Source organism: Macaca fascicularis, chromosome 7 (assembly GCF_037993035.2).
Source record: "Macaca fascicularis isolate 582-1 chromosome 7, T2T-MFA8v1.1".
Taxonomy (NCBI): domain Eukaryota; kingdom Metazoa; phylum Chordata; class Mammalia; order Primates; family Cercopithecidae; genus Macaca; species Macaca fascicularis.
Genome location: NC_088381.1, coordinates 49494784 through 49517503, shown reverse-complemented (window position 1 = coordinate 49517503; position 22720 = coordinate 49494784). Strand labels below are relative to the sequence as shown.

General features: G+C 47.2%; 1 protein-coding gene across 27 annotated transcripts in view; it reads right to left on the bottom strand.

Annotated features, from left to right (window-relative positions):
* The window catches only part of LOC135971594 (uncharacterized), a 47204-nt gene that overhangs the window by 21939 nt on the left and 2545 nt on the right, over window positions 1–22720 (bottom strand). For 8 of the 27 annotated variants that reach the window (XR_012415138.1, XR_012415140.1, XM_065547419.2 and 5 more), the window contains exons 2-5: window positions 13301–13417; window positions 11704–11766; window positions 10540–10611; window positions 8627–8718 (exon numbers count right to left, since the gene is read on the bottom strand). Coding sequence is in view for 22 of the 27 variants with exons in the window: in XM_065547419.2 (XP_065403491.1) it covers window positions 8627–8718; window positions 10540–10611; window positions 11704–11766; window positions 13301–13417 (344 nt within the window). In the remaining 5 variants the exon portion in view is untranslated. Of the gene's footprint in view, window positions 1–325; window positions 729–897; window positions 1355–2540; window positions 2747–7832; window positions 8166–8626; window positions 8719–10527; window positions 10612–11703; window positions 11767–11811; window positions 12140–12431; window positions 12471–13300; window positions 13418–22720 lie in introns of those variants that run through there. The other 19 variants (XR_012415137.1, XR_012415139.1, XM_065547418.2 and 16 more) reach the window with 13 other exon arrangements.

Sequence of the window (22720 nt, the reverse complement as noted above, 5' to 3'; positions counted from 1 at the left end):
CACAGGAGGTCGAACTTTCAGTAAGCTGTGATTGCACCACTGTACTCCAGCCTGGGCAACACGGTGAGACCTTGTCTCAAAATAAAACAAAAAAGTATTACTAGAGATGAAAAAGTCAACTGTGCAGATATGGGATTAAAAGCAGTTAAAGTCAGTGAGGCCAAGTGTGGTGGCTCATGCCTGTAATCACCCCAGCACTTTGGGAGGCCGAGGCAGGAGGATTGTCTGAGGCCAGGAGTTTGAGACGAGCCTGGGCAATATAGTGAGGCCTCATCTCTAGACAAAAGAAAAAAAAAGAAAAGAAGAGAAAAGAAAAGAAAAAAAAGTTTTCAAAAACTTTAATGAAGAAAAGATAAAGACTTTTTCACACAAAAGCCAGGCTGATCACCAGCAGGCCTACACTCTGAGAAGTGTTAAAAGCAGCTCTTTGGTCAGAAGAAAAAGGATACTAGATAGAAATTTGGATCTACACAAAGGAATGGAGACCACTGACATCATAAATACATGGATACATTGAAAAGATCCTATTTTCTCATTTTTTGATGTCTAGAAATCATTGAGGCAAAACTAGTAACATACTGTGGGGTTTATAACATGTGGAAGTAAAATGAGGACAACAATAGCACAAGGGACAGGTGGGAAAATGTAAGAATACTACCATAAGGTGGCGGTCACAGTTGAGGGAGATGATAAATCTCTGTGATTCCACCTGGAATACTGCGTTGCTCCTGGAAGCGGGAAGAGGGAGTTTCAGAGACTTCCCCTGGGCTCTTCCTACTATAGAGGCTCATACCCACAGGTCAGGGAGTAAAGTGACAGCTCTGTTAGCTTCTAAGCATACTCATATCAGTTGCATATTTAGTGACAGAGAAATGACAACCGGATGGGGCTGCGGTCTCTTCATCCAGGGTTCCATTTATTACGGAGCCTTCATGTGTCCTCAGGCTTGTTGGGGAGGGGACATGGTGGCATTGTGGATCTTATGGTGTCAGGGTCAGCTCTAATACTACATAAATGACCCTCAGTCTGGGTGTTCCCTTTTCATCAGTTACTGTTACTCTTATCAATGACCCCAGATCCTTCTGGAGAATAATTAATGAATACCATGTGTTAATGTTGTAGGATTTTTTCCACGAATACCCAGCCTCCCCTACAATCCATGAGCTGTAGGTCTCAATTGTCTCAGTCTGAAAACTGGCTAGGAAATTGCGATTTTGTGTTACAGCCTTCTGCGGGCCAGATCTCGTTGTTGTTTCCTGCCACCACCTGGCATCTGCTGTTCTCGCTTTCCACCATTCTCACTGACACCATGAAGCCTGGTCTCATGGCAGCATCTCCTCTTGTCGATCCTGGCCTACAAAGGATAGTGCCACTGAGTCTCTGAAAGATTCAGGTGCCCTTCTCACTAGTGCCTTCCTTGTTAGCCTAGAGAGGGGAGTTCCTGTGAGGCCTCCAAGGGCGCATAGGCAAGTGGTGGATTCTGAATCTGCTGGCATATAACGAACCATTCCAACATTCCTACCTCCCTGTACTTTCCAGCTTCTCTGATGCTTTGCCAATGCAGTTCTATAATCTACACCTAATTCACTGCAGCAACTGTTCCATCCACATTTCAAGGAGCCACTCCAGCAGTGTGTTAGAGCCCGAGGTGTCCTTGCCAAGTCATTAAATCCTGAGAGTGCTCCCAGGTCAGTGTATTCTTGTGTATACAGCCTTTAGTCTCCCACCCATGTGGGACAGCCTAGAGTAAAGATCCTGCAAGTAGCAGAACAGCAATTGATCAAGTGAACCCAAGATATGACTAAAACTATCTCTGATGGCAAAGCCTTTGATGACAAGAGTCTGGCTCATAGAAAGATAGCCCTGAGCATGGCACCTCTGACCAAATCCCTCGCTCTGACCTACTGAGCTTATGAGTCCAGCCTTGCTCACAGTTGGGGTTGGAGGAAGACCTCATGGAGTCCACGCGATAACTGCACTTCCTGGTTGCCTGTCGCTGCTGATTCCACCCACACCGTCCTCTGCCCCAGCCAGCCCAGCCCTGCCATGCCCTGCCATTGCAGTCAGGCCTCTTTGGGGGTGAGTGACAGAAAATTCACTTGAGTTGGCTTAGGCAAGAGGGGAAGCTCATTGGTCAGTAAGTTAGCCACGGGCAGAACAGGGAACAGTTGGGTCTCAGGAATACCTGGACTCAGAGTCACCAGCACTGTTAGGATCTGCAGGCTCCTTCCCTTGTGTCCGTCTCCACCTCAGTCTGCAGATCAGTTTTGTGATCTCAGAGCAACTTTCCCCACAAGGTTGGAGTCAGACTGCTGGCAGTATGAGGCTTCCATCATCCTGGTTTTGACTCCAAGAAAAGACGGGACTCCCCTCCATTAGTTCCGATTCAGAAAATTCCAGAAAAAAGTTTCTGCTTGGTCTGGTCTGGGTTGGCTGGGTAGCTGGGACACCAACTGCCAAGCCTTCTAGTGTCATGTGTTTGAAGTAGGGTGGGGAGATGTATTAGTTCAGTGTGCCATGCCAAAATACCACACACTGGGTGGCTTAAACCACAAACATTTATTTCTCACAGCTCTGGAGGCTGGGGAATCCAAGAACAAAGTACCAGCAAGGTAGGTTTCATTCTGAGGCCTCTTCTCTTGTCCCGTAGGTGGCTGCCATATTGTGTGCTCACGTGACCTCTTCTTTGTATTTGTGCAGAGAGAGTGAGTGAGGGCACTCTCTGATGTCTCGACTTATAAGGACACTAATTCTACTGAATCAGAGCCCCACCCTTAGGACCTCATTTAACCTTAATGACTTCTTAGAGGCCTCATCTCCAAATACAGCCATGCAGAGGGTTAGAGCTTCAACATAGGAATTTGGAGGAGACAGAGACTTTCAGTCCATGATGGGAAGAAAAACTATTCATGAGAAAAGGGGTGCAGTGCCCAGAAAAGGGGGCAGACAAAATGTTCTCTCCATTTTCCCAATATGCATCACACACACACACAGACACACAGCCCTACCTTTGTCCCTTCCCCACAAGGCCACTCCACATCCCATGATTATTTATCTACCTCCTATCCTGCTCTCTGGAGCTGCCCCCTTCCCTAAGTTGTCCTGTGGCTCACTGAATGCTGCATACAGGTAGGTGCATGTAAATGTAACCCGGGGCCTCCTGGACCATGTGTGTCCTGAGCCCAACTATGGGACTGGGCAGGAAGTGGGCCTCACCCATGTCTATTATCCTCAGACAGAACCTAGCCCTGGGACATGAGCTCAGTGGGTGCTGCAGCTTTGTTGGATTCACCTCAGGCCCCCTTTCCCTACATCCACTTATAAGGTTCCCAGGGCCTTGATACCTCTGTCCTTGGAAGAAAAGAATGCAATTACCCAGCTTACATGAACCTGCTGGTGGCTTCCTGCAACAGAATCACATAATTTTCTAGTTCAAGAGTCTACCAAGTGACTAGCACAGTGAACGAAGAAAGACCTACAACAAGGCATATCATTGGGAAATTCCAAGAACCCAAAGAGAGAAAATCCTAAAATCTTCCAGAGAGAAAAGACACGTCATATGTAAAGAGCCAAGACTCTGCATGACACCAGCTTCTTCCCAACAACACTGGGAACTAGAAAGTAATAGAGCAATATTTCCCAATGTGAGGAGAAGTTACATTTAAATTACAGCATTACATCCAGTCAAACTACTAATCAGGAGTTGCGGTAGAACAATGACATCCTAAAATTCATGAGGGTCAGAAAGCTTGGCTTCCATTCATTCTTTCTCTGGAAGCCACTGGAAGCTGTGCTGCAACACAGCGAGAGGATAAACCAAGGAAAAAGATCTGGGGCCAGGGAACAAGAGATGCACACAGAAGTAAGCAGGTAGAGTTGATCTACTACCTGCTTGAAAAAACTATTTAAAAATCCCTAACCCAAAGAAGGCCAGAGCTCTCATGAATCTCACCCAACAGATTTCAAAGTCAAAGCTGAGGGCATTTGAAATCAAAGCCTGGCTAGACAGAGATGAGGCTCCTGGGAGGGAACAGGTGCAGTCCTGCTCAGGCTGCAGTGTCCTTGGGCTGCAGCTGGATAAGGGCTCCCTGTGGGCCACAGCTTCTAGGGACAGAGTTTGGGGTAGTTTGACTGTCTGATTTGTAGGACTCTGGTGATGAGCTCAGCTGGGAAACTGTGTGGTAATGGGAAGGGAATGGTTTTGCTTTTCCAAATCGTCTACCCACTGCATGCTTGGATCCACATTGGAACTCAGTGTGGAAACTGCTTTTGAACAGCCTACGCCTGAACTCTGGGCCATATGTCCAGTTTCCCGGCCTCCAGCTTTGTTTATTCTTTACCCCCAGCCATCACTGATGCCAGATCCATCCTCCCAAATATCCTTTCATCGTGTTACCCTCCCCACCACCTCATGGCACCTTCTACACAATAGGAAATGCCTTCCACCTCAGCCTGGCATTCAAGGTTCTTTTGATGTGGCTCACCTCTCACCAGCCCACCTCTCACCACTCCACCACATCTCCCTGTGGGCCCTGCTAAATTGGATCAATTTTTTCTATCCATGAGCTGAACTTTCCCACCTCCATACTGTTGCTTACACTGTGAACTTCCTGTTAATGTTCTCTCTCTCTCCCCCCACCAAGTCCAAATGCTATAAACTAAATTGTGTCTCCCCAAAATTCATACTTGGTGCCCTAACACCCTATGTGATTGTATTTGGAAACAGGCTCTTAGGAAGTAAAGTTAAGTGATGGAAGAGGGGCAGAGTAAGATGGCTCATAGTTGTCTCTACCAATCCTTCCCCCTGCAAGAACATCAAATGTAACAACAGTCTCCACCAGAAAACCATCTTCATAAGAACCAAAAATCAGGCAAGGACTCACAGGACGTGGGTGGTTTAACTTCATGTCGCTGAAGGAGGCACTGAGGAGGGTAGGAGAGACAGTCTTGAAACACCAATGTCACCCCTGCCCTTTCCCCTCCCCCAGCAGTCACCGCTGTGGGGCTGAGAGAGAATCTGTGCATCTAGGGGAGGGAGAATGCAGCAACTGTGGGACTTTGCCTTGGACTCAGTGCTGCCCTGTCACAGCAGAAAACAAAACCAGGTGGAACTCACGTGACACCTGCCCATGGAGGGAGCATTTAGGCCAGTCCTACCCAGAGGGCTTCACCCATCCCAGTAGTTACAAGGCTTGAGGCTTGGGTTTTCACAAGCCTTCGCATGGCAGGCTATTATGCTCTGGGGCCCTAAATAAACTTGAAAGGCAGTCTAGACCATAAGGACTTCAACTCCTAGGGAAGTCCTAATGCCATGCTGGGCTCAGAGCCAGTGGACTCAGGGGACACAAGACCTAGAGAGACACCAGCCAGGGCAGCCAAGGGAGTGTTTGCACAACCCCTCCCCCAACCCCAGGCAACGTAGCTTGCACTAACTCAAGTGACTCCCTTTTGCTTGAGGACAGGAAGGGGTAGAGTAAAGAGGACGTTATCTCACATCTTGGACAGCAGCTCAGCCACAGTAGGACAGAGCACCTGTCAGAGTTGAGAGGCCCCCATTCCAGGACCTAGCTCCTGAATTACCTTTCTAGATACACCCTGGGCCAGAAGGGTGCATCTTTTGCCTTAAAGGAAAGATTCTAGACCTGGCAGGATTTATCACCTGCTGACTCAAGAGCCCTTGGGCCCTGAATAGCCAACAGTGATACGCAGGTAGTATGCGATGGGCCTGGAGTAAGGCTCTGAGACATGCTGGCTTCAGGGGAGACCCAGCACATTCCCAGCTATGGTGGCTGTGGTGAGAGATTTCTTCTACTTAAGAAAAGTAGAGGGAAAGGTAAAAGGGACTTTGTCTTGCAACTTAGGTGCCTGCCTGGCCACAATGGGGTAGAGAGCACCAAATGGCCTCTTATGGTCACTGATTTTAGGCCTTGGCTCTTAAACAGCATTTCTGGGCCTGCCCTAGGCCAGAGGGGAGCCCACTGCACTGAAGGGTGAGGCCCAGGCCTGGAAGCATTCACCACAAGTGACTTACGAGCCCTTGGGCCTAAGTAAACATCAACAGTAGCCTGGCAGCACTCCCTGTGGGCCTGTGGTGGTGGCCACAGGGTGAGGCTCCTCTGCCTGTGGAAAGGGAAAGGCAGAGTGGGAAGGACTTTGTCTCACGGTTTCGGTGTCAGCTCAGCTGCCTTAGAATAAAGCACCAGGTAAATTTCTAAGGTTTTTTACTCCAGTCTCTGGCTCTCAGACAGCATCTCCGGACCCAGCAGGGCCTGAGGGAACTTGTTGCCCTGAAGGGAAAGACACCAGCCTGGCTGGCTTTGCCATCTGCTGACTGGAGGGCCCCAGGGCCTCGAGTGAACATAGGCAATAGCCAGGTAGTGTTGACAGGGCTTTGAGTGAGACCCAGTGCTTTGCTGGCTTTAGGTCTGACCCAGTGCAGTCCCAGTGGTGGTGGCCATAGGGATGTTGTGTCAGTCCACCCCCAGCTCCAAGTGGCTCAGCAGAGAGAGAGAGAGAGAGACTGTTTTTTTGGAGAGAAATTACAGTTATGGGTAGAGAATAAGGATCTCTACTGTCTGGTAGCCCAGAGAATTCTTCCAGATCTTATCCGAGACCACCAAGGCAGTTCCTCTATCAGTCTGCAAGAACTATAGCATAATTGGGCTTGGAGTATATCTAATAAAGATACACTTTAGATCACAACACCCACATCCTTTCAAATACTTGGGTAGGCTGAGAAGTTGGTGGCAGCTTGAAATCAGCCATGGAACATCTGCACCACCAAAAATGGCAAACACTACAGAACAGACTCTGTTCCTGCCCCGACAGAGAGCCCCTTGGGTAACAACAGCACACCACTGCCCCATCCCTGAGCGGAGCGCTGTGTGTTGCAGCAGAGTGGGGACGGGTGTCTTCTTCCTTGGGCTACAGAATACATATTTCTTTCCTCAGCATATGGATCATTCTCAAGGACAGACCATATCTTAGGTCAAACGACAAGTCTTCAAACATTTTTAAAAATTGAAATAATATCAAACATCTTCTCTGATCACAATGGAATAAAACTAGAAGTTAGTAACAAGACAAATGTTGGAAACTATACAAACACATGGAGATTAAATAATATGCTCTGGAATGACCAGTGGGGTCAATGAAGAAATTAAGAAGGAAACTGAAATCTTTCTTAGATGATAATGGAAACACAACATGTCAGAACCTACGGGATACGACAAAAGCAGTACTAAGAGGAATTTTATGGCTATAAACACCCACTTTTAAAAAGTAGAAAAGCATCAAATAAACAACATAACAATGCACCTTAAAGAAATAGAAAAGCAAGAGCAAAGCAAACCCAAAATTATTAGAAGAAAAGAAATAATACAGATCAGAACAGAAATAAATGAAATTGAAATGAAAAAAACAAAGCATCCATGAAAAGAATAGTTGGTTTTTGGAAAAGATAAACAACATTGACAAACTTTTAGCCTAACTAAGACTAAGACAAAAAGAAGACCCACATGAATAAAATCAAAGATGAAAAAGGAAACATTACAACTGATACCGCAAAAATTCACAGGATCACTAGTGGCTATTATAAGCAACTATATACAAAGAAATAAGAAAACCAACTAAAAATGGATCAATTTCTAGACACATCCAGCCTATCAAGATTGAACCATGATGAAATCCAAAACTTGAACAGTAACAAATAATGAGATCGAAATGGTAATAAAAAGTCTCCCAGCAAAGAAAATCTGGGACCTAGTGCTTCACTGCTGAATTTTACCAAACATTTAAAGAAAAACTCACACCAACCTTACCTAAACCAAAGATACATCCAAAACAGAGAACTACAGGTTAATATCACTGATGAATACTGATGCAAAAATCCTCCACTACATATTAGCAAATTGAATTCAAAAATACACTAAAGTTGGGGTGCAGTGTCCCAGGTTCACTCAACCCTTCCCCTTTTCCTGTGTGTGTCTACTTTGGCTGTGCTCCTCGGGGGCAGCAGTGGTGGCAATGTTGGTGTGTGGGCCTCCCAGGACAAGGGAAAAGTGAGTGTGCCCTTCTCGCCTCCTTCCAGGTGTCTGTAGCCTGGCACCAGCTCTGGCCAGGTCTTCAAGCAAGGGACCTGGAGATGTTCTTTTCCAATTTCTGGACTGGGAAATAGAGGCAAATTCTGGGTACTAGAGTCAGAACTAAGACGAGGCTGAATCGGGGGAGTCTGGGGTCCTGAGAGGCAGAGACCAGAAACCTTCTAGAGCGTGTGGGGAGCTGGGTGTGTGTTCTGGCCAGTTGCTTTTCCCTCTGCCTCAATGTTCCAGGTACCCTTGGAGGGGCTGAGATCCTGGGGATGTCTGGAACCTGGCTGCATGGACTGGCCACCCTGATGCCCTACTTGTAGGGACATTCACAGAACAAACGGGGCAGGGAGGTGGAGCGCAGCCCCTTCTCTTGGGACCTCAGAGAGTGCACCTCTTGGTCAGAGGTGAAATGGTGTCTGACCACTGGCTCCTGGAAGGGGTAAGAAATCAGAAGGTGGGGAAACCAAGAGCATAAGGGAGTCTGGGAGGGACCACAGAGGAAGGTGGCAAAGGAGGTGTAGGGGGAGTCAGCTCACCATGGCCTCCCGGCTCTCCAGGTCCTCCAGGATGCTTGACATGGGCTGAGGCACCTCCTCCTCCTCAGTGTCCAGATGTCCTCTTTCATCTCCTGCGGGGAGGTGGCCAGAGGGGTCCTCAGACAACCCAACTAGGGAGGTACTGTGGGCCCACCTCTCCCCACCCTCACTGTGTAACCCTGACCCAGCCCTTCCCCAGAGGGGAATGAGCTGCTGTTCTTTATTTTTCCTTTTAAGCACCAAGATCTTGCTATATTTCCCAGGCACAGTCCTGCTACCACTTGGTGTGGGAGTTCTGACCTGTTCCCTTTCTGATCTGGGCCAGTCCACCCATCCTTAGGCAACCTGGTGGCCCCTCAATCCCAGGAGGTCACCATATTCATGCCGAGCTTAGTGCAGACACCCGGTCGGCATAATGACCAGCTGTTCTAAAGGTCTCTTCCAGCTTCTCAATCCTATGCTGCTGACAGTCCCCCCTTCCTCCTGGGGCTGTCTCCTCCTTCTCTGAGTGGTCTCCTGTACCTTCTCCAGGGAGAGCCATGAGGCTCAACTGGGTCTCTAGCTGCTATTTCTGTTGGCTGGGAGCTTCTAGGCGCTCCTAAGGGGACGGGAAAGAGAGTGAGAAGGCACAGAAGATGCCAGGTCGTCCCTCTTGGGGCTCTGTCCTCAGCAAGTCCCTCCCCTGGGTCTCCTGCAGTTTTGGCAGGCCATCTCAGCCACCGGTTTTCCCCGAGCTTCCTGCTGCTGCAGCGGGTCCACAAGCTGGGTCTGCAGTAACTGTCTGTGAAGCGCCTCCTTCTCAGAGGTCAGCGGCTGATAGGTGGCCACGTACTGCTGCAGGTGACCCAGGTACTAGTCTCGCTGCTGCTCCACCACCAGGAAGACCCTGGGCATGAGGGCACGTGGTGACTCGCTTCCAGATTCTGGGCCCATTAATAGGGTAGCGAGAGCACTGTGGGGCTCTGTCACCTGCCCAGGTCCCTGGCCCCTTGCTCCAGGCCATAGAGAATTCCTCCCTTGCCTAGAACCCCATACTTCCTTCCCCAGCCTAAAATCTCACCTCCTTCCTACCATTTAAACTGTAGGCCACAGACTGGTGGAAAACCAGAGGGAGCCAACCACCATCTGCTAAGTGTGCTACAAGCCTAATGCTTTCCATGTATTCTCTCATTTAATCCTCAGCACCTCTGCAAGCAAAATGCTAACTTGCTTTTGAAGTTAACGAAACAGAGACTTAGAGATGCAAAGTAGTTGAAGGGTGACCAGTGGAACCCAGGCCGGAATCCAGTTTGAATCTCAGGAGGCTTTTTTGTTTTGTTTTGTTTTGAGACAAGAGTGTCACTCTGTGGCCCAGGCTGGAGTGCAGTGGTACAATCTCAGCTCACTGCAACCTCCACCTCCCAGGCTCAAGCGATTCTCGTGCCTCAGCCTCCTGAGTAGCTGTGATTAAAGGCATGTGCCACCATGCCTGGCTAATTTTTTTCTTTTTTTTTTTTTTTTTTGGTAATTTTAGTGGAGATGAGATTTCATGATGTTGGCCAGGCTGGTCTCAAACTCATGACCTCAAGGGATTCTCCTGCCTCAGCCTCCCAAAGTGCTGGGATTATAGGCGTGAGCCACCAGCCCCGGTATAAGGAGCCTCTTATACCACTGTCTCTTCCCCTCTGATTGGGAGGCTCCATGCCTCTAGCTGGGAGTATAATGTCCAGACATGGGAGGAACCCAGGGCTACCCACCTCTAAAAGTCAGAGGGCAGGAAGCAAGAAACAGTCACAGGACTGCCCTGAGGTAGGGTGCTGGCATCGCCTGCCCCCAGGCTGGAGCTGCCTTTGGCCTCACACCTCCCTTCCCCAGAGGCTGGTGCCCGCCTCCCAGCCCTTCTTGGATGGGGCAGAGGTTACCATCTCCTTCACCTCGCTCAGCTGCTTCTCCTGCAGCTCCTTTACTTGCTGCTCCAACTGCAGAGCGCTCTTGTTCTCACTGTTCTGGACAAAGAGAAGCAATCAGCAGCTACCCACTGCAGCTGGAGACCCCAGAACTTGATGTCTGCCTGCCATGTCACGGGGAAAGGTGGAGGCAGGTTAGAAAAATTATCCCCTCTCTCTCATAGTCATCAGAGCAGGGCTCTGGCTCACAGGTTCCTTTAGTAGTACCATTTCATGTGAGGGCTACATATGCCCATTTTACAGGTGGGGAAACAAAGGCATGGAGGGCCAGGGAGGAGGGCAGACTCCTGTGGTGGGGCAACCCACCAGCTCCTGGAAGTTGTACTGTGCCTCGCCCAGCTGCTCGCCAAGCTCGTGGTTCTGGGAGAGCACGTGGCTGATGGTGGTGCAGTCATTCTGCATGGTATGCATGTGTGTCTCTGCCTGCTCGTCGCAGAGCTTGCCTTTCTGCTCCAGTTCCAGCAGCCTCTTCTCGTGCTCCCTCAGCCTCTCCTCCTGCTCCCACAGCATCTCCTCCTGCTCCCACAGCCTCTCCTCCTGTTTCCTCAACCTCTCCTCCTGCTCCAGCAGCCTCTCCTTCTCCAGCAGCCTCTACCTCCTGCTTTCTCAGCCTTTCTCCCTGTTCCTGCAGCCCCTCCTGCTCCAGCAGCCTCTCCTCCCACTCCTGCAGCCTCTCCTCCCACTCCTGCAGCCTCTCCTCCCACTCCTGCAGCCTCTCCTGTTCCAGGACTGTGTGGAACAGTTCTTTTAAAAACTAGACCACAGGCATGGAAATGACTTGATCTTTACTGACCGAGTTGTATACTGAGCCTACCCCTTGCCCTTTTAAGGGGCACTGTGTGGAATGGCCTGGGCTCCCCACATCGAAACTTCTCATCTTCACCATCCAGTCCTCGAGCTGCAGTGTGGCTCCGAACTCTGCGTCCAGTGCTCGCTCCCCACGGTGCCCCCAACTCACCCACAGCAGCTGACTCACCCCATGCTGCCTCTAACAACCATACACAAAAGCAGCGAGAAATGAGCATGCTGCCTTCTGGGCAGGACACTGCATCCTGCAGAAGGGACCTTCAGGCTCACTCCTGCATCTGGGAAGCCAGGCTGCCAGGGGACGGGGCAGCTCATTGGACTCACCCTGTCCTCTTCCTGCTGCTGCATGGAGACAGCAGAGGGAGCCTGCTCCAACTCTCCAATACGCTGCAAGGAATATTGCAGGTGGCTGGTCAGATCCTTGGATTCTCCTGTACTGAAAGAGGTTGAGATGGGGCCCAAAGGACTCCCCCTAAAGACCTGTCAAAGTGCTAGGTTGAAGGATAACAGGGTGCCAGATTCCCACCCTCGAAGGGAGTGGCGGCACGTTTAGTATGGTAAACTGTGGTCTTCAAGTCTGCCTTTTCCAACATGAGGATGTTGATTGTCTGGAATTGAACCTTTGGGAGAAAAGCCAAGCAAGCACTGAAAGAGAAGGAAAGAAACATTCTTGGGAGGACAGGAGAAAACTCCACACCTTCCACTCACCCCTAACTGCTCTGTTTGTGCTTTGTGTATTTCCATAGTTTGCTTTCTTTTCCTATAGGAAGAGGAAGACAGAGCCCTTACCCGAAGGAGACAGAGATGGCACAGCAAGAGACATGCCACCAGCATGCCACCAATGCCCCAGGACAGGCCCACCCATGGGACCAGGTTACCGGGGGATAACCTGGAAGGATGGGGTAGAATCTGAGGGGTGAGCCTTCTTCCCCAGGCTGGGAGTGGGCGACATGAGACTGGCACCCCTACATTTGAGTGCCTCCCAAACGCAGCAGTCATGAATTCCCCCCAAACCCAGCATTTATATCGTGAACAAAAAAAAAAAAAGTTACTTCTTCCAGCTGATGTTCCACTTGTTTCTTCTGTTGTTTCTGTGGGGAGAGTCAAATTCAGGTGACTGACGGGGCTCTATTCCCCAGACCAGGATGTGGTAGGCGGGGGCCAGGAATGGATTTTAAAGGCAAAGTTCTCAGGCCAAGTGGCAACACAAACTGGTCAACTCTCCTCAAGCTCCCAAAGACAGAGGATTTGGGTCTTTGTTGGTTTTTGCCAATAGCCACAGAACTCAAAATCTGAATCTGGATTCTCTCGAAAGGACAGTAACATAAACCTCTAGAGATGGAGTCTGAGAAAGGCCCACCCTTCTGCCAGCTTGTGATTTAGAAAGGTGTGTTCATTCAGCAAACATTTACTGAGCACATACAAGCCAGGTACGGTTCTTCACAGCAGAGATACAGGACAGAAAAGGACAGACGAGAGCCCTTGGCCCTGAGGTTTCCATTCTAGGGTCCCAAATCTCCGACTCTCAGAGCTAACACAGACCTTTGATACTCTCTACCTCCTCTGGAAACATGAGCCCACGGAGGAGAGGTGGCTTGTCCAGAATCAAGGACAAATTAGAGACTGAGTCAGGGCAGAAATACAGGGCCCCTGACAACCAGTCAGACTAGTGCTTCCCTGAGAGGTGACAACCCCAGGGTGTGTGTGGCAAGGACTGGAGCAGGGGTGTCTGAAGAAGAGAGAGTTGGCAAAGAAGGGAGTGACAGAAGAGCCATGCTGCATCCTTCTTGCTCCGGGGTCCCCCAGGTGAGGCCTGGGTGCTTCAGCTCCCCATCTGCCCATTGGACCAGGTGCCCTCAGCCCCTTTCTTCAGAGCCCAAGATTGGCAGCGTGGAATCAGGAGACCCCACTGGACTCTTACCAATGATTCTACGTTTTCATTGAGTTGATTGATTGTTGCGGAGCTTGAGTCCAGGGCTACTTCCAGTTCTTGGTACCGGCTCTGAGGCGCATGCAGAGAGGAGGACTTGGAGGAGGACTGCCGGGAGAGGTAGAAAGAACAATCATTAGGGCTGGGGTGTGTGTGGACTGTCTCAGTTGGCAGAGGGGCACCCAGCTCCTGCTGCGAGAGGAGGTTGGAGGGCTGGCCTGCTGGCCTGCAGGGTCACTGCACCCTGGCCCAGGGCCTCTTACCTCCAGATCCTTCAGGGTAGCAGATGATGCAGGGGTAATAAAAATGAGAAATTCAAAGAAACAAAAACTTACATGCGAAACATCTCTATATGGATATAGAGAAAGTATAAAAACAGCAAGAGACCATGCACGGTGGCTCACGCATGTAATCCCAGCACTTTGGGAGGCTGAGGTGGGTGGATCACTTGAGATCAGGAGTTCAAGACCAGTCTGTCCAACATGGTGAAACTGCGTCTCTACTAAAGCTACAAAGATTAGCTGGGCGTGGTGGCAGGTGCCTGTAATCCCAGCTACTCAGGAGGCTAACGCAAGAGAATCGCTTGAACCCGGGAGGCAGAGGTTGCATTGAGCCAGGATTGCACCACACCACTGCACTCCACTCTGGGTGACAGAGTGAGACTCCGTCTCAAAAACAAAACAAAACAAAAGCCCCAAATCCAACATGCCTGCTCTGTACTAAGCCAGAGGAGGGATAACCAGGACCGCACTAGAACACAGAATAGGGGCATGGCCTCAATGCTCCCAAGCCCATTGGTTGATGAGAAAGATGAAAGGGAAAGGAGGTGTGGCCAGGCAGCAGCATGTCCAGAGGACCTGTGGCATCACAAGGAAAGCTGCCCATGCAACCGCTGGCCCCTCCCTTCTCCCAGAGTGGGAGGGGCCGGCTTTCGCTGGGTGTCTGCTTAGCTTTCTGCGAGACTATTCACACTGGTGGTCAGAGTTCCTTTCCAAGAAGACCTGAGAGGCCACTTTTCTGTCTCCTGCCCTGGACCCTCCTGTGCCACTGAACCCTCTTTCCTGAGGGTCTCAGACCCCAGGGTTCAGGAGGTGGGTGAGGAGTGGACTTCACAGTTTCTTTCCTGACTCCTCACAGCCCTGCCCCAGACTTCCCCTTCCCAGAAATCACCTCCAAGGACCCCTACACAGTGCTCCCCACAACCTCCCTCTCAGAACACCCCCTTCCTAGAGGATCCCTACCCTGATCCTGGGGACATATCTGCCCCCTTTCCAGTTGGATCCAGTCCCAGGCACTCCTACTTCCCAGCTGCTCTTCCTCCTGCACCCACACAATACCCCTTTCTCTCAGAGTGGGCCATGGGTCTAATCAGCCTTTCCCCTCGGATTCCTCTCCTTGACTGAACCAGGACTTACACAAAGTTGCCACGGGGCCTTCTGATCCCCTGCCAGTATGTCTTTCCCGCCCCCCATCCCCGCCCCCCCACCGCCCACTCCCCATCCCTGACCCTCCCTCCGTGTGAGTCATTGCCTCTCCTGGCCCTCCTCTCCATCCCAACAGCAGCTGATCCCCCCTCTTCCAGGTCTTCTCCCAGCTGACTGAGGACCTCCAGGTCATTTCTCAATCCCTCCCCTTCCTTTCCTCCTGCCCACCAGTCTTCAAATAAGTGCTGTCCTGTCCTGTCCTGTCCTAGGCCAACTCCTCTCCCTCCCCATCCTGTCTCCTGCCTCTACAGATGCCTTTCACTCCAGTCCTGCACTAGCCATCTCTCCTGCTCACTGGTTTCACCCCTTCCTCAGCCCTACCTTTAAACAAACCCACAGCTCCCCAGTCAGGAAAATGCTTGGTGTTTACCCTGGCCACTTCTTTAGCTGCTAATAGTCTCTCCTCTTCTTTTGCAAGCCACCCCCAAAACTCAGCCTCCACCTTCTCTCATCCCCCAGATGGAGTTGCCACTACCACTACCTCCACTCTCAAGTTACATTGTGAAAGACTTGGTATTTGTTCATTAATTTAGCAACTGCTGGGATGCAGGTTTGTGCCAGATGGCCCCTGCCCTCCAGGAGGCTCAGGCAAAAACCAGTTGCAGGACAAGTATGCACATGGTTCTGAGAGGGGGAGCCCAGGCTTGGGCTTGCAAAGAAGCCTCCCCAGAGATGGCAAGGTCAGAGGCAAGGCCAGAAGGGCAAGCCACAGTGAGCCCAGATGATGATGACAGGGAGGCAACCAGTTTGCCAAAAGCATTGGGCTGATTTTGCTTCGCTCTGAGAATGAGTTGGTATCTGCTAACTTTGACCATGGGTGGCTGACTGCAGATCATGCCTTTCTCATTCATGCTAATTCATTCCTTCCCTTTTATTTCTTTTTTTGGAGACAGGGTCTCACTCTGCCACCCAGGCTGGAGTGCAATGGCACAATCTGGGTTCACGGCAACCTCTGATTCCCAGGTTCAAGCCATCCTCCCACCGCAGCCTCCCCAGTAGCTGGGACCACAGGTGTGCGCCACCACACCTGGCTAATTTTTTCATAAAATTACCCTTGTACAGATGGGGTTTCGCTGTGTTGCCCAGGCCGGTCTCGAACTCGTGAGCTCAAAGCAATCTGCCTGCCTCAGCCTCCGAAACTGCTCGGATTACAAGCATAAGCCACTGTGCCCGGCCTGGAAAAAAAAAAAATCCACTTCTAATCTAGCAAATTTTGTGTTCTTGTTTACTATTTTAGCATTAATAACACCAAGTGACTTACATTCTCCTCATGAGCTGTATGCTAGGAATAAAAGCTTGCCACGGTGGAATTATCTAAACTAGAAGAAATCAATACCAGGGATCCCAACAAAAATCACCACAAGGGGCCACATATTCATTTCATTTGATATATTTCTGGAAAAAAATGTTTGCCGTAGCAAAGTGGAGAGAGGGGAGCCAAGCAGCAAAATACATCTGTAGTGAGGTAGAGAAAACAGTATCCACTAGAAATCTTTTCAGAAAGGTGCCATTTTGTGTTGGAGAAACTCCTTGAAAGTTAATTTGGGGGAGAAGGAGAGTCCTTGAGGGACCAGGGTAAAGTCAGAACGTTTCCTGGGAGAAAGGGGAACATTTCTCTGGCTAATAAGGGCACAGTGCTGGACAGGGTGAAGAAGAAAAAGTCAGTCAAGAGTGGTACATTTCAGAACATGAAAGGCCTCACACTGCTTAAAATGGACTACACCTTAAGACTTCCAATTTTCAGTAAGACTCTTAGGCCCATGTAAAATTCAGGGGCCTGTGGATTTTTTGGTGTGGACACCACTGAAGAGGAAGATTGTATGTCTAAATTGGAAGGGCGAGACTTCAGTATAAATTGGGAATTTAGAGTGTAGCAAATTAGTCAGACATTAGATAATAAGTAAGCAAAGTTTATGAACAGTTCACCAAGAAATACAAATGGCTCTTTAACATATGAAAATATAACTGTGCAAGGAAAAAAAACATGCAAATTAGTTTCCAAGAGATACTTTCCATTTCTTGCATTGGCAAAGAACAAAAATTTCACTGACGTAATTGTGAGGACAAATGCATTCACTAGTGGGAATTGGTAAAACTTCCATTGAGAGCACTTTGGCAGTAACTATCAAAATTAAAAATGCACATAATCTTTAACTTAATTATTTCAATTCTAGTAATTTATTCTATAGGCATAGACATGGGAAATGACTTTACATACAAAGATATTCAATGCAGCATTATTTGTAATAACCAATGCCTAAAACCAACCTAGAGAGAGGTTAAATAAAAGTCCATACTATATGGTGCATGAAAAAGAAAGAGGTAACTATTTACATAGTAATATAGAATAATTGCCAAGATACATTATTAACAGATAAAGTGCAGAAAATGCATATAGTATCTGTATTATGAAAGGCAAAAATGAAGAGGAATAATATATACATAATTGCTTGTATACTTAGAAAATATTTCGGGAAGGATATTCAAAATGCTAAAAGTGCTTCTAAAGAGGAGAACTGGGTAGCAGGGGGACAGGGAAGAGAAGACTTTTTACTCTATACCTTTAATACACTTTGAATTTTGTACTATATGGATGTCTTACCTACTCCAATAATAGAGACTGAGGAAATGAAAAGGACAACATATCAAGAATTGTGATAAATGCTAAGAAGGAGAAATATAGAACAGTTAGAACAAACAAAGGGGAATCTAGACTTGTTTGGACAGGGAAATTTTTCCTGGGTAAGAGATGTTTAAAATGAGACCTAAAGGGTAAAGCATTAGCTTAGGGAAAGGGGATGAAGAGGTGTGCAGGCCAGGAAAGAATTCTAAGGCAAAGGAAGAACTTGTGCAAAAGGCCCTGAGGATGGAAGAAACTCAGCCAGTTTGCAGCACAGAATGAAGACCAGTGTGAAAAGAGAAAAAGGTAACAGGGTTGGTTGCAATAGGAGAAGAGGTAGAGTGCAGATCCACAAAGGCCATATGAGGAATTTTACTGTAATAAAATTATTGGGAAGGCACTAGAGAAGTTTGAGCAAGGAATGGCATGGTCAGAATGAACACTTTATAGAGACTGAATTGGGAGGGGGACAAAAATTGATAATCTAACGTAAACTAAAGGATACTGCAAATGAGACGATGAAACGCTTCACTTGGACTAGTGTGATGGGAAAGGAGATGGAGATAAAGTAAATGGATTCTCAAGTTTAGAGGTGGGAAAACCTCCAATCCACAGAATTGGATATGGGGGAATGAGGGAAAGGGAAATGGATGTTAAAGGAAGATTGCCACATTTCTAACGTTGAAAGCTGCTGGATGAGTGGTACAGCCAATTGCTGAAATGGGAAGACTCAAGGACAAAGATGTTTGTAGAAAGCTCATGAGGCTGTTTCCCAATATGTAAAATCCCCCTGAAAGGGGTCCTGTGAGGAGCAAATGACATTCTTTATTCAGTAACTAGAAGCCATTGCTATAATGTTTCAAAATCTCTCCTTTGACCCCAGATCTTGTGAGGAAGATAGAGCACTTTCTGTACAAGGGCCTTTTTAATAAGAAAGGACATTGGTTTCTCAAATTGCAATCACTAAACTTAAGGTGTTGTAATTATATACATAATTAGAAAAATCTCTTTTTAAAAAACATAATAAGTTGGATACTGTGGTTCACACCTGTAATCCCAACACTTTGGGAGGCTGAGGCAGGAGGAGTTGAGCCCAGGAGTTCAATACCAGGAGTTCAATACCAGCCTCGGCAACATAGTGAGACCCGTCTCTACAAAAAATTTTAAAATGAGCCAGGCATGGTGGCATGTGCTTGTAGTCCTAGCTACTTGGGAGACTGAGGAGAGAGCATCTCCTGAGCCCAGGAGTTCAAGGTTACAGTGAGCTATGATTGCACTCCTGAACTCCAGCCTGTGTGACAGAGTGAGATCCACTGTAAAACAAACAAACAAACAAAAAGTATCTTCACAGGAAAATCCCAGAAATCACATAAAACATGTTTCTTGTGTCACAGATGGATCTTTATTTCCCTTAGCAAATCTCCTCAAATATGACCCTGCTCATCAACATCGTTCAAATCATAGAGCTGTGCTGGGCATACCAAAAAAAAAAAAAAAAAATGGCATTTATCTATTTTTATGATAGAGGCTGAGGACACAGAAGAGGAATCAGGCATCGGTAACTTTTCAGCATCCCCAATATATGCATAAATAAGGAGCTACAGTTGAGTTTTTACCTTTTTAATGTTTTATCATTTGTACTGACAAGGTCCGTAGCCAGCTTTGTTCTGATGCCACCTGCTGGGCAAGTCTGTAGCACCTTATGCCTCTTTGGAAGTGTCCAGTCCTCCTGAACCCTATACCACAAACTCTTGAGAGTTCAGCCAACACTTTGGGAAATATCACTTCAAAATAATATGAAGCTTCAGTGGACTTCATGAAGCATTTTCAGTATGCCCATTCTTGATACTACAGATATACTCAATAGCAATCAATGGTGAATGTGGGCAAAGGCATAATACTGCATTGTTTGTGAGAAAAAATACTGAGAACATGGAAATGTCCATAACCAGCAACTGTTTAAATAAACTAAGATACATCTATACTAAGACATACTATGCAGCCTCTAAAAGTCCTCAGGTTGTTAAAATATGTTACATGAAAAAAGTGTAGAAAATATAGTATGCTTCCATTCAGGTTTTAAAAAACAATAAGGGGAGGCCAGGTGCAGTAGCTCATGCCAGAACCGTGGGAAGCCAAGCTAGGAGGCCAGGAGTTTGAGACCAGTCTAGGCAACACAGTGAGACCCCCGTCTCTACAAAAAATAAAACAATAAGGGAAAAGATATTGACACATTTTAGAAATACAATTTGGAAAAGAAAACACAACAACCTGCTAAGATATTTGTCTCTGTGGAGGGAGAAGAGGCACTAGGGGAGTTAAGATGGGAAGGTGTTGCTTTTCTTTATGATTCTACAAAATTTATAGGTACTTTTAATTTTAAAAACATTTAATGAGGCCAGGCATGATGGCTCACACCTGTAATCCCAGCACTTTGGGAGGCTCAGGTGGCTGGATCAACTGAGGTCAGGAATTTGAGACCAGCCTGGCCAACATGGTGAAACGCTGTCTCTACTAAAAATACAAAAATTAGCTGGATGTGGTGGCAGGTGCCTGTAATCCCAGCTACTCAGGAGGCTGAGGCACGAGAATCACTTGAAGCCAAGAGGCAGAGGTTACAATGAGCCTAGATTGTGCCACTGCACTCCAACCTGGGGAACAGGGCCAGACTCTGTCTCAAAAAAGGAAAAAAATACTAGCTAATGAAATATGCAAATAAAACCATTGTTTAAACTTCCTTTCCTAACCGGGTGTGGTGGCTCATGCCTTTAATCCCAGCACTTCGGAAAACCAAGGCAGGAGGATCACAGGCAACATAGCGAGACCCCAACCCTACCAAAAAAAAAAAAAAAAAAAAATTAGCCAGGCATGGTGGCACATGCCTGTGGTCCCAGCTACTCAAGAGGCTGAGGCAGGAGGATCACTTGAGCCCAGAAGGTCAAGCCAGCAGTGAGCTATGATCATGTCATGGCACTCCAGCCAGGGTGGAGTCAGACCTGTTTCAAAAAAAAAATTTTTTTTTTTTTTTTTTGAGAGGGAGTATTGCTCTGTCACCCAGGTTGGAGTGCAGTGGCACAATCTCGGCTCACTGCAACCTCCGCCTCCCAGGTTCAAGCGATTCTCCTGACTCAGCCTCCCAAGTAGCTGGGATTACAGGTACCCACCACCACACCCAGCTAATTTTAGTATTTTTAATAGAGTTGGGGTTTCACTATGTTAGCCAGGCTGGTCTCAAACTCCTGATCTCAGGTGATCCACCTGCCTTGGCCTCCCAAAGTGCCTGGATTACAGGCGTGAGACACTACGCCCGACCTAAAAAATTTTTTTATTAAAAAAATTAACTATTTCTGAAATTCACTACTGAGATGAAGAAAGTCACAAGGGAATATACCTCCCACTCTAGCAAACAACAACAAAAGGCCAGATTAGCTAGAAAATAAAAAATATGTTTAACTCCTCAGAAAACTAAGGACAGAAAGAAATCTAAGTTGGGTGCAGTGGTTTATGCCTGTAACCCCTGGACTTGGGGCACCGAGGCAAGCAGATCGCTTGAGCTCAAAAGTTGGCGATCAGCCTGGGCAACATGGCAAAACCCTGTCTCGACAAAAAATACAAAAATTAGCCGAGTGTGGTGGTACACGCCTGTAGCCCCAGCTGCTCAGGAGGCTGAGGTGGGAGGATCCATTGAGCCAGGCAGGCAGAGGTTGTAGTGAGCTGAGATCACTACAGGCTGTACTCCAAGCTGGGTAAGAGTGAGACCCTGTCTCAGAACAAAAACAAAAACCAAAGAAACCTAAATGATCCAAACTCCAGAAAGTGCCAACTCCTTCATAGGAGAGAACAGACCCCCTAGCTGTTGTTCTTCCTAGTTCAACTACGGTAGGAAGAGGAATACTACAGGGGGAGAAAAGAGAAACATGTTGAAATTTAACAAAATTTTCACAACCCCTTGGAGGCTGGTTTGCCATGAGAACCTAGAGGACCCAAATCCACAGAGGAAGGCTTCCCACCAATCTTACCCCTTAGATGATAACCAGGTACAGGAGGGTGTAGTACACTAAAATTGTGGATAACAGAAGGAAAGCTGAGAGAGCTTGACTTCTCCCAAGGACAAAATACCCTTTAAAGATGAAAGGGGAGGCAGGATGGTTGTGAAATCCAACAGAGACACTTTTGGAGGCTAACTGGGGACAGAAATGCTAAGAAACCCGTCCCTAGGCATTGTGGACATTCCTCTACAAAAGGGCAGGGCACGCATGAGAGCTGAGAAAAATATCCTCCTGTCCCCAGCTCATTGATAAAAAAAAGTCCTGGCAGCAAGGTTGTAAAGCTGGGAAAGATCTCCCACATTGATAAAAGCTGGTGGCTTAGCTATGAAGCAAAGTAAGATCTCTGGAATCTTGCCAATGCCCAAAACTCAGATCCTGGTGATATGAGAGTTCTGATTCTACCTTCATTCAAAATATTTGAAGCTAGAGGTAAACTGAATCAAACTAAACTAAAACTGCAATGAAGCCCCAATCGAGAATTCATATACATCACATTGAGCCACCATTCAAGTGGCCTGAAAAAAAATACAAAGGGCATGCCCTGTTTTGGAAGTTAATATTTGCTTCAATTTCTCTCTTTTTTTTTTCACCATAAAACGTCCATCATCCAATCAAATATACAAGTCGTGTAAAAGCAAGAAAATAAGATTCACGGTAAGGGAGAGGAGGGGCCCAACAGAAGCAGAACTAGAAAAGACCCAGATGTTGAATTATCAGTTTGGATCTTTAAAATAACTGATACAAGGAAAAAAAACCAATAAAATAACTGATTAAAATGCTAAAAAGTAGAGTGGAAAATGTGGAAAACATGCATGAAGAAATAGGAAATTCCAGCAGAAAATGGTAATTATACAAATATAATGAAATGCTAGAAATAAAAATATTAGAAAAAAATTAAAAATAATTCAGTGCAACTATGTATTCATCAATAACTAAAACCAAAAAATTTTAAATGGAGAATTCAATAAACAAGTTTAACAGGTTAACATTGGAAAGCATCAAAAAACTTAAAGATGGTTAAATGGAAAGTATCCAAACTGAAAACAAAAAGAAAACAGGGCAGGGGAAAAATCATCTGAGATCTGTAGGTTTATATCAAATCATCTAATATACATGTAACTAGAATCTCCAAAGAGGAGAAGCAAGAAAGTATGAGACGAGAGAAAAATGTAAACAGATAATGGCCAAGAAAGAACCAGTATTAATGAAAGACATCAACACAGATCCAAGAAGTTCAGTAAACTCTATACAAAGAAAA